The sequence below is a fragment of the Orcinus orca genome, chromosome 1 (assembly GCF_937001465.1).
Source record: "Orcinus orca chromosome 1, mOrcOrc1.1, whole genome shotgun sequence".
Classification (NCBI taxonomy): Eukaryota; Metazoa; Chordata; class Mammalia; order Artiodactyla; family Delphinidae; genus Orcinus; species Orcinus orca.
In genome coordinates, this window is record NC_064559.1 from 51635443 (window position 1) to 51651920 (window position 16478).

General features: G+C 42.3%; 1 protein-coding gene across 1 annotated transcript in view; it reads right to left on the reverse strand.

Annotated features, from left to right (window-relative positions):
* The window catches only part of TDRD5 (tudor domain containing 5), a 97284-nt gene extending 89130 nt beyond the window's left edge, over nt 1–8154 (reverse strand). The window contains exons 1-3 of the mRNA XM_033428181.2: nt 7915–8154; nt 6896–7303; nt 4562–4752 (exon numbers count right to left, since the gene is read on the reverse strand). Of these exons, the coding sequence (XP_033284072.1) occupies nt 4562–4752; nt 6896–7303; nt 7915–8146 (831 nt within the window). The 5' untranslated portion in view covers nt 8147–8154. The remainder of the gene's footprint in view (nt 1–4561; nt 4753–6895; nt 7304–7914) is intronic.
* Between the last annotated feature and the right edge of the window lie 8324 nt (nt 8155–16478).

A 16478-nucleotide genomic window follows, 5' to 3' on the forward strand; every position in this document is an offset into this window, starting at 1 on the left:
ATGTTGGCAAAGGTGTGGAGAAAAGGGAACCCTTGTGCACTGTTGGGGGGAATATAAATTGGTGCAGCTACTATGGACAACAGTACAGAGAAACACCATATCATCCAGCAACTCCACCACTGGGTATTTATCCGAAGGAAACAAAAACACTAACTCAAAAAGATATCTGCACTCCCATGTTGCAGCATTATTTACAATAGCCAAGACATGGAAACAAACTAAGTGTCCATCGAACGATAAATGGATAAAGAAGTTGTGGAATATGTATATCAGCCATAAAACCAGAAGGAAATCCCACAATTTGTAATAACAATGGATGAAACTTGAGGGCATTATGCTAAGGAAAATAAGTCAGACAGACAAATACTGTATGATCTCCCTTACATGCAAAATCTGTTAAACAAAAATAACAACAACAAAAACCCAAACTCTTAGAAACAGAGAACAGATGGATGGTTGCCAGAGGCAGCATGCTGGGGGCGGGCAAAATGGGTAAAGGTGGTCAAAAAGTACAAACGTCCAGTTATTATCAGTCCTGGGGATGTAATGTACAGCATGGCAATTATTATTTATATACATATTAATTGTATATTAATAATAATATATATTCTATGTTAATAACAATATGTATTCTATAATTAAAAGTTGCTAAGAGAGTAAATCTTAAAAGTTCTCATGACAAGAAAAACAATTTGTAACTATGTGTGGTGATGGATGTTAACTACACTTACTGTGGTGATCATTTCACAATACATACATATATCTAATCCTGTTGTAATCCTGTTGTACTGAAACTAATATAATGCTATATGTCAATTATATCTCGACTTTTTAATGAATGAAAAATAAATAAATAAAAAGATATAACTCAGGAAAAGTCAAATGGAAGAGATACATAGGGCAAAGTATATGGGAAGGGGCAAAGAACTTCCACGCCTTCTCCTGGCATGCCATTCTCCCCAAATCTCTAGGTGTTCACCAACCTGGTAGCTCTCTAAACCCAGACTTTTGGGGTTTTCATGGAGGCGTCATTATATCAGCATGACTGATTAATTATTGGCTATGACTGAACTTAATCTCCAACCCTCTAATTACATGGCTGACTCCAACAGCAACCCATCCTTAGGTGATTTCCAAAAGTTACCTCATTAAAATAACAAAAGATACCTTTATTACTCTCTTTACTTAGGAATTTCCATAGGTTTTAGGAGCTCCGTGCCAGAAAAGGATGAAGACCAAATATATATTTCTTATTATAAATCATAGTATCACATCCTATAATCATCTCAATGGATGGAGAAAAATTCAATATACGTTCATGGAAAAAATTCTCAGAATCTAGGAATAGAAGAGTATTTCCTCAATCTAATATAGGGCATTTATAAAAATGCTACAGTTAACATAATAGTTAATGATGAAAAAATGAATGCTTTTCCCCTATAGTTAGGAACCAGGCAAGAATTTTTACTCTCACCACTTCTATTCATTATTAAACTAGAGAAACTAGCCTTTGTCATAAGGTAAGAAAAAAAAGTCATATAGATTGAAATGGAAGTAAAACTGTCTTTACTCCCAGTATAAACTAGAGTTGAGTTTATCGAGTACCTTGATTCAAGGTCACAGGATACAAGGTCAATATACAAAAAAAATTGATTTTCTACATACAAGCAATAATTAACTAGAAAATAAATTGACAATACCCTTTATAATAGTATCAGAAATATGAAAAATGTAGCTGTAAGTTTAACAAAATATATGCAAGTCTTGTTTACTGAAAACTATAAAACAGTGCTGAGAGAATTTACAGATCTAAATCAATGGAGAGCTATACTGTGCTCAGGAATCAGCAGATTCAATATTGTCAAGATGTCAATTCCACCCAAACTTATCTATAGATCCAATGTAATTCTCATCAAAATCACAGAGAGCATAATTATTTTTGGTAGAAATTGACAAGCTGATTTATATCAAGTTAAGTTTATATGGAAATTCAAAGAACCTAGAATAGCCAAAGCAATTTTTTTTTTTTTTTTTTTTTTTGCGGTACACAGGCCTCTCACAGTTGTGGTCTCTCCCGTTGCAGAGCACAGGCTCCGGACACGCAGGCTCAGCGGCCATGGCTCACGGGCCCAGCCGCTCTGTGGCATGTGGGATCTTCCCGGACCGGGGCACGAACCCACGTTCCCTGCATCGGCAGGCAGATTCTCAACCGCTGCGCCACCAGGGAAGCCCGCCAAAGCAATTTTTAAAAGAACAAAGCTGTAGGACCTAACCATATAATTTCAACATATTATAAAACTACAGTCATCAAGACAGTGTGATACTTGCAAAAAGACAGATCAATGTAGATCAGTGGACCAGAATAGAGAGAGAGACAGAGAGTCCTGAAAGAGACCTACACATAGATGAGGTCAACAGATTTTACAGAAGTGCCAAACTAATAAGGTAGTCCAGTGAGGAAAGAGTGCTTTTCAAAAACAGTGCTGGGGATTCCCCTGGCAGTCCAGTGGTGAAGACTCCAAGCTTCCAATGCAGGAGGTGTATGCTGGATCCCTGGTTGGGGAACTAAGCTCTCACATGCCATGCCCCATGGCCAAAAATAAATAAATTAAATTAAATTTTAAAACAATAAAAAATTTAAAAATAGTGCTGGAATAATTGGCTATCCATATGCAGAAAACTTTGATCCATACCTGGTACCTTACACAAAAATTAACTTGAAATAGACCTAAGAACTAAAATCAAAAAACTTATAGAATAAAACATAGAAAAATATTTTTGTGACTCTGGATTAACCAAAAATCTATTAGGTAGGCAAGAACCAAAAGAAAAAAATAAATAAATTAGATTTCGTCAAAATTAAAGACTTCCCCACAAAAGACAGGATTCAGGAAATGAAGAGGTAAGCACAGACCAGGAGAAAATATTTGCAAAACATGTCTCAATAAAGGACTTGTGGGCTTCCCTGGTGGCGCAGCGGTTGGGAGTCCGCCTGCCGACGCAGGGGACACGGGTTCGAGCCCTGGTCTGGGAGGATCCCGCATGCCACGGAGCGGCTGGGCCCGTGGGCCATGGCCACTGGGCCTGCGCGTCCGGAGCCTGTGCTCCACGGCGGGAGAGGCCACGGCCGTGAAAGGCCTGCGTACTGCCAAAAAAATAAAAATAAATAAAATAAAAAAAAATAAAGGACTTGTAACCAGCATACATAAATAACTCTTCCAACTCAATACAAAGAAAACTCGATTTTTAATAATGAGCAAAAGATATTATTAGACACTTCAAAGAAGATATGCAAATGGCAAATATACTTACGAAAGGATACCCAATATTATTTATCATTAGAGAAACTTCAGTTAAAGCCATAATGAGATACTACTATACACGCACTCAAATGGCTACTGTTTTTTAAACTGATAACATCAAATGTTAACAAAGATGCAAATGGAACTCTTATACATAGCTCATGAGAAAGTAAAACTGTACAGCCACTTTGGAAACAGTTTGGCAATTTCTTAAAAAGTTAAACTTACTGTCTGACCCAACAATCCTACTCCTAGGTATTGACCCAAGAGAAATGAAGTCAATGTTCATACAAAGTGTAAGCAAATGTTCATAGCAGCTTTATTCATAATACCCCAAACAGGAAACAAATATTATCTAATGGTGAATGGATAACAAATTGAGGTATATCAGTACAGTGGAATGATACTCAACAAGAAAAAGGAACAAACCACTGATACATACTGGATGAATCTCAAAAGCATCCTGTTAAAGAAGCCAGACACAAAAAGCTAAGCATTATTTAATCCCACTTATATGAAACTCTTGGAAAGTCAAAATTATACTTATAGAAAGCAGTGGTTGCCTGTAGCTGTAGTTGGGGAAAGATATCAACTACAAAGTGGCATGAAGGAACTTTGGGGAGATGATGGAAATGCTGTTTCTTGATTTTGATGGTGATTACACAACTAGATACATATGTTAAAACTCAAAGTGTACATTTTCAATGGGCAAATTTTACTATATGTAAATTATGTTACTAAAGCTAATTTTTTTAAGTTACAGAAATGAACCACTTTTATGTCTTTAATTTCCATGTGCTTATTTGGAGCTCTACTTAGGTTGTTATCTTGCTAACATAATCAGGCTTTTGTTGGCTTTATTCTAGTGGGTTTTACTCAAAGTCCTTCAGCATCATAGTCACAGAAAAATACCAGGATTGCAGTGCTCAGGGCCAGCCATTCAGGTGAAGATATTCATGAGTTAAGTTGCAAATATGCTCCTATAACTTTGGTGAGAAGCTGCAACTAGAGATACAGATTTGGGAGTCATCTGCAGAAAACAGTTGAAACCATGGAGTTGATAAAACTGCACTCTTTTTTCACTGCCACCTCTCACTTCTTAACTAATCCACAGAACCACAGAAAATGCTTAAGTTAAATGTGAAATAAGTGAACGACTTGAATTTTAAAAGGTCAGCTTTTCCATGAGAGCTAAGTAACAGCCACTGAATTTAAACACATTTTTGGTGTATTTATAACTCCAAAGTCGGATATCTCACCTGGTTTAATTTTTCAGTGTGATTCAGCCTTGAAGTCTCCACATTTGACCTAGAAGTATTCTCCACGTCCAGTATTTGCTTCGGTGGTTCCATGTTTGAAGTGGGTTGTGAAAAGCGTGCCATTGCTACTGGGGAGCCTGTGGGATATGACCCTTGTTGCTTCCTTCTAAAAGGCTGGGTAAAAATTTTACCTTTTGCGAATAAAAGAAGAGGAGAGAAAAATTATCACTAACAATTTCTAGTTTTCTGGTATTTATATATAGAGGCTAGGCCCTCAACTTAGAACTAAAAATTAAGTAAGCTTACATTTTTATGTTAAGCCAATAAAATTTACATACAAGGGAATGATTAGTCACCTACAGAAGAAAACCAAAAGATCATAAGTGTGTTACTGAAAGGTTGGGGCTATCTAAAACTCCACTTAAGGACACCTGAATATAATTACAAAGAGGCAGGATTCAATAGGTATAAACCTAAAAAGCTGTATCCTGTTTAGGAGACCAAAAAGTCTTCAAATAAGGAATCTGCTTGAATTATGCTTTTCAAACTGGATAACCATCTAGTGGTATGGGGGGAGGGGTGGGGAATGAAAAGCTACAGAATAAAGGATATTCTTCTAGAGTATAGATTTTTTTTCTTCAAGATTTGTATGGAGGGGAATACTACAGGAGAGGTATATTCTGTTATACAACATGAAAGACAGATCACCGGACTCCACTATGGCCTAGCTCTTTCTTTACCCTAAGATCAAGCTCACACACACAAAAAAATTACTTCCAAGATATCCTGATGAGGAATAAGGTACCGTGTATGGGGAAAATGAACAATTCAATCACTGGGAAGGAATATCCACCCCCCACAAGTCAATAAGTTGGCAAACTGCTTTATACAACTCAATCTCACGTAAGTTTCATAGCATGAGTTACTCTCCCAAAGTTTGAGCAGCGTAAGAATACTGATACAGGGAGTTCCCAGGTGGCCTAGTGATTAGGATTCCGGGCTTTCACGGCCGTGGCCTCGGTTCAACAGCTGGGGGTCAGAGAACTGAGATCCCACAAGTCACGCAGCAGGGCCCAAAAAAATTGTTTTTAATTTTTAAAACAAATACTGATACGGTTGAGGTTTAGACTCAAAACACTCAGTGGCCCCTACAGCCTTCCCTGACCAGAGTCTGTAAACCCCCTAGCATATTCTTGTCAAATTACACTTCCCACCACAATTTAAATATTGGTTTGTAAATTCATGATATTCTCATGGTTCACCTATATTAATCTAAATACAAATTTTGAGAAAAAAAGAAAATCATTGAAACAGGCATAGAATTCCCCAAATAGGCAGTGTATAGATTCTATACAGTCAAGGGTCTAGAGGGACACTATACAAATGATCACATCAGTTTTCTGAGCCCTTAAGGGAGACAGTGATTGGGTAGGAAAAGCTCACTGAATGAGCAGTAGTAAGAGTTCAGTATCTAACTCTAGCTGTACCACTTTTCAAGTCATGAAATTTTCAGAAAGTCATTTAACTTTCTTGAGCTTTGGCTTCCTTAACTATAAGGATAAGATTGGGTTACTCACCCAACTTGTCTATAGTATGAGAATCCAAGGTAAATTGCTATACAAATAAGGTGGTTATCATTACACTACATCAATTACTACAATGCCTGCTAGGATATCAAAGATCAGTGTTAGCAAAGATCAGATGGCAAATGCTACAAACTAGTATTATTATTATTATTTTGCGGTACGCAGGCCTCTCATTCTTGTGGTCTCTCCCATTGTGGAGCACAGGCTCCGGACGCACAGGCTCAGTGGCCATGGTTCACGGGCCTAGCCTCTCCGCGGCATGTGGGATCTTCCCAGATGGGGGCACGAACCCACGTCCCCTGCTTCAGCAGGCGGACTCTCAACCACTGTGCCACCAGGGAAGCCCTAGTATTATTTTTAAAACTTTTCATTTTCCATGTTATATCTTCTTTACCTGAACACATATAACTAATGTTCTTTTTCAGTACTCAAGAGAGAGCTGATCTTGTGTTTTCATAATAATAGCTACCACTTATTATGAGCTTACTAAATGCCAGGCACTTTACAGACCCCCATCTCAGCCTGACTCCAAGAGGTAAGCATTATTATTCCTATTCTAGAGATGAGGGAACTAAGACTTAGACATTTTAAGTAACTCGCCTGAGATCATATAGCTAGCAAGTGGTAGAGCCAGGATGCAACTTCAACAAACTGTTGAAGCTTAGCCATTACATACATACGTACATATGTACTACAACTGCTCCAAAGTCTGCTGATCTGCAATAGTTACCAGTGCTAATATGCTTACCTGCTGGCCATCCTCTCTGCTTTTCCTCAGATAGGCTCTTCTTCAGCATCAACAAAGAACCTGCTCTGGTCTGTTCTACAGAAATGACATCTGCAGCGGCATTCAGCGCCTCAAACATAGAGAAGAAGCCATACTGCACATACTGGAATGATCGTCCAAATCGCTTGGCAAATGCGTTCTCAAAATCAGAAAGGAGAATAGGAGATAACGTCAAGAGGTCTTTCAACTCACTCTTCACGACAGCTGGAAGAATAGGGGGCACCCTTCCTCGGTAAGGTACTCGCCGTTGAGATCTGGGCCCAAAGCGAACACTGGCCCTTCCCTTCTGCATGGAGTTTCGAACCTTATGGCTGCCCCTCTGTTTTGCAACTAAACTTGCTATTCCTTTGGTGGATTCATCTGGAATGGCTAAGGAGGTGTGAAAAAAGAAATCATATTTAGGTGAAAACTTACTTCCTTCTTTATTCTTTGCATCTGTGGTTATATAATTTGTAACTCTCCAAGGAGCTGTGTATATAGGTGACATGATAAACACGAACCCTTGCTTGCTCCATTTCTTGCATTTTAGACAACAGCTTGTTAGCTTCTCTACTACAGGATGAAGAATGAACAGTAAAACCCAATTTATTATCACTGCTGCTAATTAACTCCTGAAAGATCTGACACCCTGGAGATGAACAATAAACTTCCCTACAATTATGTTTCTGTGCTTTATGAAATTTTAAACGTGATTTCATAATTTGAAGTCCCATCGTTAAGTTTCTCCTGACTTAAGGTGCAATAATATTAAATCACATGCACAATGTAGTTTTTGTGAATGCACAGTATTCTGGGGAAGGTTTCTTGGTTGTGCTAAAGCTCTAACTCTGTCCACAACCTCTAAGGTGCCTATGATCCCTCTTCTCCCTCACAAAAGTAAAATCCCCTGCTGGGGATGCAGGATAATTGCAGAGCTAGAACAATTCTTTACTAAGTGATTATTATTGCAAAGTTCAAAGACCTTCAAATCTTAAACCTACCTTTCAGTATTACAGTACCGTCCCCACAGGGGTAGACGCTGACAACATCAGGCATACCCAACACCAGCTCCATGGTGGACCGATACCCAAGGTTTCGGAGTGGTAAACGGTTGCCAACCATAAAAAGGTACTCCTTTTCCAACTGCTCTGGGGTCAAACCATCTTTGGTGGAAATGAGAAGTGACCTTATTTCCTTCCTCAGGCATTCCTGTATACGCTCTTGTTCAGACATTGCGCCCTACAAGACTTAAGACAGAAACACTGCTCGTGAGGAAAAGCAGGCAAACCCAAGATGGAAAAATAAATACAGTAAGAAGTCTAAAATGGCCAATAGTGGAATACAAACAACTGAGATGCGACTTCTACAGGTGATGAGGCAGAAGCAGTACCTCGAGGGTGCTCTGAAACTTCGTTTAGCAAAGCCCCCATACAATTCAGTCTTTATCCCAACCTGTGTTGATTAACCCGTGTGCATCGCAAGAAATCCCTGCCACGGCCTAGTGTGTGAGAAGTCCGACTTCCTGGCTCGTTTTTCGGTGAAGCGTTAACTCGGATTGCTCGGGGTCTCACTCTACACTGCAAACTTCGTATCAGATAAATCTTTCGTCCACCCTTTGGGAACCAGGGCTGGGAAGGAGGCAAATGCAACACCCCTTTCCCAGCGCGAGGACAGGGCTCCGCGTAAAGACGCTCGCACCGGCATACTTTCTCCACCCCAAACCTATGCGGAGGATCCCCGCGTCCCCTTCCGAGTCAACGACCTCATCGTTGCCCACCCCCTCCCTACTTCGCTCGGGCGACGGGTGGAGGTGGGGTCCCCTGCCCCTTTCCCAACGTCTCTCAAGGGCGCCGGCAAAATGGGGACTTGTCCTTGCGCCCGCCCCGGGGACTGCCCACGACCCAGGGTAAAAGAGGCAGGCCGGAGGGAAGCAGGCGAAGCGCCCCTCACCCTGGAGCTGGCGCCGGCGCTGCCGTTGTGGGCCTAGCAAAGTCAAAGGCGCTCCCTTAACTAGCGGCCACGTAAGAGGAGCTGCGAAGCGGGTTGCGCGCCTGCGCACTGGTGCCGGAGGGCCCGCGTGGCGCTCCCATGGCGCCGCGTTCCGGCCCCTCAGGGACGGACGGTCGGGCAGGTCCTGGCTGCTCCGGAGTCTAGCCTGGGTTCCGCCCCAGTCCTGGGGCCGGTTGGCCGGGCTCCCAGGCAGCGTAGGTGGCCTTCTGGGATATCCGGCGCCTGCCTCTTGCGACGTGCTTGGAAGGCACGCGGTGCGGCAGCGCGCAAGAACCCCTCCAAAGACCTCCCAGCCAGGGTCAGGGAGGGTCAGTCCCGCCCTACGGACGGGCAGCCCGATAAGGAGGTTGCGAGGTTCTTAGCCTCGGTGTGCCTCTCATTCACCCGTGGAGCTTATTTAAGGAAGAAAAATGATGCCCAGGTCTGATCGGCAGAAATTCTGATTCAGCAGGTCTACGTCTATTGGGGGAAATTTTAGGCAATTCTGGTGCTTGGTGGAGAATCACTGCTGAGCTAGATAGATGCAACTTAGGCTCCCGGAAGAGAGGAATGGGTGAGGCAAGGAGGGCTTTTTTTTTTTTTTTTTTTTTTGCGGTACGTGGGCCTCTCACTGTTGTGGCCTCTTCCGTTGAGGAGCACAGACTCCGGACGCGCAGGCCCAGCGACCATGGCTCACGGGCTCAGCCGCTCCGCGGCATGCGGGATCCAACCGGACCGGGACACGAACCCGCGTCCCCTGCATCGGCAGGCGGACCCCCCACCACTGCGCCACCAGGGAAGCCCGAGGAGGGCTTCTTGAATGACTGGAGAACATTCCAGGTGCCCCTGGAGATGAAAGAGCTGGGAAACTAAAGAAGAGGATGAATTTGAGCAAACAACCTGGGGGTGTATTTATTGGATAGGTGGAAAGAGCCAGATTTATAAGGTGCTAGAAAACCAGAAAACAGTATATAAGAGGTGTAGACTAGAGAGGCATAGTATGAAGACTTTTACCTTAAAATATACAATCTAATTAAAGGAACAAGACAAACCAAAAGATAACCAAGGAATTCGAATCAAGAAGGAAATCAGAGCACACACATCTACTTTAGCTTCCATCTAAAATCCCATGACATTAAAAAAAAAAAAAAAACCTATAAAAACAAAATGTTCCATCAATGAACCAGGAATATTTTGTAATCTCTGAAAGACAGAAAAGATTTATGGGCTGGTTTATAGCAGAACGGACAGGGCTAAATAGCGCAAATTAACAAAAAGGAAAATTATGAGACATGAAGAATGGATCCAGCCAGACGTTCCAACATCTGAATGACAGATGTTACAGAAACAATGGAATGGTGGTGAGGGTTGGACGTTTAAAAAGAAGAAAATGTCTCAGATTTGAAGAAAAACAAATTTTCAGTTTAAATGGGCCATCTGAGTCCTTAGGATAACTAATGAAACTAAGATCCCATCCTAGACAAAACCTAGGAGAAAAAGAAGAGCTTTTATATAGAAACAGGTTACCTATAAAGCAATGGAAATTAGACTGCCATTGGATTTCTCAATGGAACAATATCTTCAAAGCTGAAACTGGAATTCTTTACCAGTCAAATCAGCATTTAAGTGGAGGAAAAGACATTTCAGACACGCAGAAATTCTGAAAGTTTATCATCTCGCTAAACAACTTGAGAATGACTCCAGCAAAATGAACAATGGATTGAAAAACGACATCCCAGATTTTCATCCCCAATTATCTAAGATAATAGGTAACACCTATGGAGCACTTACTACATGCTCTTTGCATAGATTATCAAGTTTTCTTCCCGATTACTCTGAGAAAGGTACAGTTATGATCCCCACTTTAAAGAGAAGAAACTGATAGAAATGAACAAGGATATAAGAGTAATAGGCAATAAAAACAAAACTTTTGATTGAATATAGAAAGTTATTGGTGAGTAATGTAAAAAAAAAAAAAAAGGATTTTTTACAAAGATATTCTGGAGCTAAGTCCCAGATCAATAACTGCTGAGTGTCAGGGGCTGAGTTTCTTCAATAAGGAGACCCCCTTTGGAAGAGTAGCTACAACTGGAATTATCACTTGCTTGGGTTTACAATAATGCACTGTCATTCTCTGAGACCTGTCAGACTTCTGTGATGGCTAAACTGGGAAGTAAATGGGAATGAGGTGGGAACCATCACCCTAGCATCTTTCACGCCTTTGATGGTGACACTCACCTCTGGAATTCTCCAGGTATGTGGTAACGCTTTTGATCTACTATTTTGGCACTCCGCTTGGCATTTTCTTCCAGAATAGCCCTTACTCAATGAGTGAATGTGCCCATGTAGGAATTCTGTCAGTTGCTAAGATTACCTATTCCAGCTATTTACTTGGCAAGTAGGGTACTAACCACAGGATGAATTCACAGTCCCACTAGCCCTGCCCAAAGGTGAACTTGGACCAGAATTTAATTCATTTATCACCTAACCCCTATAAGCTCAGAATGCTGACAGCAAACAGTGACGTTTGTGTTTGTTTGAAATTAGTGATAGTTACTGAAAAGTTTAGTTCCTCCTTTTCTCCAGAACAGTTATCCATAAGGGACTGCAAGACCTTTGGGGAAAGGCTGGAGAAAAGGTTTGCAGTCCTTAGGTACAGTGTTTCAGCAGCATCCTTCTTTAAGAATATTTAGGCTACACGCAAGATGCTCTGGGTCTGGGATCTGATTTAGTTCTTGGAATAGGATTGACAAGTCACGTCGCTCACTCACGAGAGGCCTCTGTTCACAAAGACCAAGAATTGTTTTGTTGGTTTGTTTGCTTTTGTAGTTACACAAATCAAAAAGACTTAGTGAGTCCTTTGTTGAGTTCATCCGTTGGGATCCTACAATTAATTACCACAACCAGAGAGCTCTGTGAGTCAGGCCAATGTGTTTGCCATCCTGCAGCCTATTATGATGACCAGAGCCCACTTTTCTTCTGGTAATTAACTGTCTGCATCTGGTCTCCTCCCATCCCTGCTTGTATCTGGGAGTATATTTCCATTGCAGCTGCTCCTACCAGCATTCCTGCCTTAGAGAACAGCCAGTAACGAGTTTCTGTGTTGTGTGTTTTAAGCCTCTGAAGCTTTAATATATGCCTCATGACAAGTATGAGAGAATCTTTTGAAAACACAGGAAAGGAGTAGGTGAGTTGGAAGCTCCTGATAGAACTTATACAGCATTCCTACCTCCCACAGTTTTTTAACATTATGCCCAATTTGGGGCCATGTGATGTCACCGTTCAATTCTATTTCCCACAGCAATTACTCTAAGCCTTTGCCATCCCTATTAAACTTTTTTTTAAAATTTATTTATTTTTGGCTGCGTTGGGTTTTCGTTGCTGCACGCTGGCTTTTCTCTAGTTGTGGCCAGTGGGGGCTACTCTTCATTGCAGTGCGCGGGCTTCTCATTGCGGTGGCTTCTCTTGTTGCAGAGCACAGGCTCTAGGCATGCAGGCTCAGTAGCTGTGGCGCACGGGCTTAGTTGCTCCGCAGCCTGTGGGATCTTCCTGGACCAGGGCTCGTACCCGTGTCTCCTGCATTGGCAGGCGGATTCTTAACCACTGTGCCACCAGGGAAGTCCCCTATTAAACTTTTACACACTCCTGCCTCACCACTAGAAAGTGACTTTGCTCCGACTCCCAGAGACACACAGAAAGAGAAAGGGAGAGAGACAGAGAAATACTTTCAGCCATTCCTTCCTGGCCAAATCCTTGAATAAACTGTCCACACTCATTCTTTCCCACTTTTTCATCCACCATTCCCTACTCAATCCAAAGCAATCAGCCTACTACCCTGAACGTCTTAAGTCAGTCTTACCAAAATCATCAATGACAAATCTTCTAACTGACAAATCTTAAAGACTTTTCAGTCTTTTCATCTTAGATGATTTCTGCTGTTTACGCTTGGTGTCCCCTCCCTTTCTGAAAGTCTCTCCTCTGTGGGTGTCTCGGATGCTGCTTCACTGAGCTTGGCACCTAGCTTTCTGCTCTTATTTCCTATTTCTCTTATTCCATTAAATGTCCATGCACACCAAGGTCTGTCCTTGGCCCTTCTCCTTTTTACTCTTTCCCCTCTTCCTGAGCAAGCTTTTTCACTCTCATGGCTTCAGCTTTGTCTGACGCCTTCCAAAACACGTGTTCTTTCAAGCAACAAATATCTTTTAGTTCCCACTATGTGCCAGGCACTGTTCTAAAATATGGAACTATAAGAGCAAAACAAAGTTTCTGTTCTCCTGGACCTTACTAAGGACAAACAAAAAGCAGATAAATATATATAATATCAAGTAATGATAACTGCTCTCAAGGAAAATAAACCAGGCTAAGAGGGAGTGAGAAGGGGCTGGAGTATTTAGAAAACACTTTGTTTAACTTCTATGAGAGTGATTCTCGACTTGTGGTTCCAGAGCAACAGAATAACCTAGGAACTAGTTAGAAATACCAATTATCAGACCCCATGCCAGACTTGCACAACCAGAACCTGGGAGGAAGCGGGTAGAAGGAACCCAGCAATATGTTTTAATAAGCCCTGCAGGTGATTTTGATGCCCTCTAACGTGAGAACGGAGCTCCTCCTGCTTCATCTACCATGAATAGGTTACAGGTGCGGTCTAATAGACTGATTTTTTTCTTAGCCCATAAGGGTAGCTTGAGGGTTCGGGGAAAAGGAGGTGCTGGGGACCCTCCAGCCAAAAGTAACCTCCACCCACACTTTTCAGAAAGCAGCCAAGTGGAGTCAGCTGGCATGCCCACGGGCCTCCAGCGAGCCATTTGATACTCACTGAATTTGCTGCGGGAAGCTGTGCGCTGCCAGGTATCGACTTCTGCCTCCGGGACCGCCCCTGCGAATCTTCGGGGGAAGTTCCCGTCTGGATGCGCACGGAGGCTGCGCAGCCGAAGGCGAGGCCCAGGGAGGGCGGGGCAGAGAGCCGGGTTCCTGCGCGGCGCGCTTCCGGCGCCTACAGCCGCTTCTGTACCTGAAGTTTCATCATTATTTTGAAGTACTCGTTAGGAAAAAGTTTGACTGGTTTTGAAATCCACTTGTACCATCAAGGGAAATATCAAAATCACATTTGTTGATGAAAGAAAAGATATTCAATTCTTTGTTCCACTGGTGTAAATTGTGTTGTAAAAATGGTTTTTAAAAGTTTTTAATTTCACAGTATATATATATACACCTTAAATATGTACAATTCTTACTGCGATAAAGCTTGAAAATCAATGACTAAATAAATAAATTTAAAACAAAACTGTGGGGCTTCCCTGGTGGCTCAGTGGTTGAGAGTCCGCCTGCCAATGCAGGGTACACAGTTCGTGCCCCAGTCCGGGAAGATCCCACATGCCGCGGAGCGCCTGGGCCCGTGAGCCATGGCCGCTGAGCCTGCGCGTCCGGAGCCTGTGCTCTGCAACGGGAGAGGCCACAACAGTGAGAGGCCCACGTACCACAAAACAAACAAACAAACAAACTGTGAACACGTTTGTCATCCACGGTAACAAAAATATTGAAAGCTTATCAAAAAGCCTTGATTAGGAATTTCATGTAGGCGTTTGATCTGACAGAAGGCCTAGTTCTTGAAGTCCATCTGAGGATCACCTGGCTACCTCTTAATATGGCTCAAACTGGGTCTCCTCTGACTCTACCCAGGTAGAATTACCCCCTCCTCTGTGTCCCCGTGGTAACATGCAGATCTGTGGTTCTCAGCCCTGAGCAGTTTTGCCCCCATGGGACACCTGGCAATGTCTGGAGACACTTTTGGTCACTGCAGCTGTTGGGGAGGTGCTCCTGGCATCCAGTAGTTGGTAGAGGCCAGGGATGCTGCTAAAGATCTTACAATACATAGGAAAGCCCCCTACAACAAAGAATTATCTGGTCCCAAATGTCAACAGTGCTGAAGTGGAGAGACCCTGCTGTAGGTCCTTCTGTCATAACATACACTTTATCACATCTATGTGTTTACATATCTGTTTCTTCCTGTTAGACTCTAAGTTCCTCAAGGGCATGTCTTACCTTTACATCCTCAGAGGTGAGCAGTGCTAAACGTATAGTAAGTGCTCACTATGTATCTGTGGAATGAATTAATGAGAGAGGAGTCAAGTCAGTTTTATCGGCACCTAACAAGTGGACAACTGCATCTCCAGGCAAAGAAGGCCAGAACATAAAACGCTTGAGAGCAGTATAATTAGGGGAAGTGGGTCTGACAGAGATGCCTGCAGTTATGACCAACTGCTCAACCTCTAAAAGTCAAAATCTCTTAAGTCTTCTATCCCCTCACCATCCTCCCCCGCCCCTTCATAACCCCACGTGGTCACCAAATTCTGCTGATATTCTACCTCAGAAATATTTCCTGAATCTAACCCATTCCCATTGCCAAAGTCAGCTCTCATCAGCATCACTTTCCTAGACCACTGCTGTGCCCTCCTGGTTGGTTTCTCTGCCATCTACAAATTGAGAAAGTCAAATATAACTCCCTGTAATCTCTTCCAGCTTTCAAGTGATAAGATTTGCAATTTCATCTAGTGATAATGAATTCCAGTTTTTCCATTACATAAGTCATATAAATCAATATTCACTCTCTTCATTATGGATATAAAATTTCAAACCACTAAATGAGAATAAGTATATTAATTTAGAAAGCCTTGAAATCTATCGTGACCTTTGTTTTAGAAACAAACTCATAGCCAGCAACTTTAATTGGTCCTCCCCCTCTCCTAGTAACTCCGTTCCCACAGATGTCAGCCTCGTAACAAACCCAAACAAGGACTAAAGCGTTAAGAGTTTAAAGATGTGTACATTAATATTTTCAGCAAAGGGATGACCAACACTTTCAATTAAAAAGGAATCTAAAAGAAAACAGCAACATCATTTTAAGAGTAGATGAGGCCAGCCAGCTAGAGACTCATGCTGCTGCCTCAGCACTCCCCAACTCCTCCACCTTCGAGATGCTGTGTTGACTTTTTTAACATGGAATGTTACACATTTTATCAGATATTGTCATTGTCATTCATAATCCCAACAGACTTGCGTTATAAGCAAGTGCTTGTGTTGCTGTTATAAATGGATATAGAAAATGAAGTAGTGATGATATAACAGCAAAGGAGATGAGAACAAGTACCCAACATGGGGTCCAACACCAAGTATGGCTTTTTCTCATCAATTTTTTTCCTACAAGAAATCCCTCTATCTTATTGGGAGACAGGGTACAGCTTTTTTTTTTTTTTTTTTTTTTTTTTTTTGCGGTACGCGGGCCTCTCACTGTTGTGGTCTCTCCCGTTGAGGAGCACAGGCTCCGGATGCTCAGGCCCAGTGGCCATGGCTCACGGGCCCAGCCGCTCCGCGGCATGTGGGATCTTCCCGGACCAGGGCACGAACCCACGTCCCCTGCATCGGCAGGCGGACTCTCAACCACTGCACTGCGCCACCAGGGAAGCCCCAGGGTACAGCGTTGAGAATGTCATTTGGCCAACTATTCTGCCAATTCTTGGATCAAAAATTGAGGTACAATTTTAGTTTAAGAGTTTATAGCTAGGACTCTAGATCA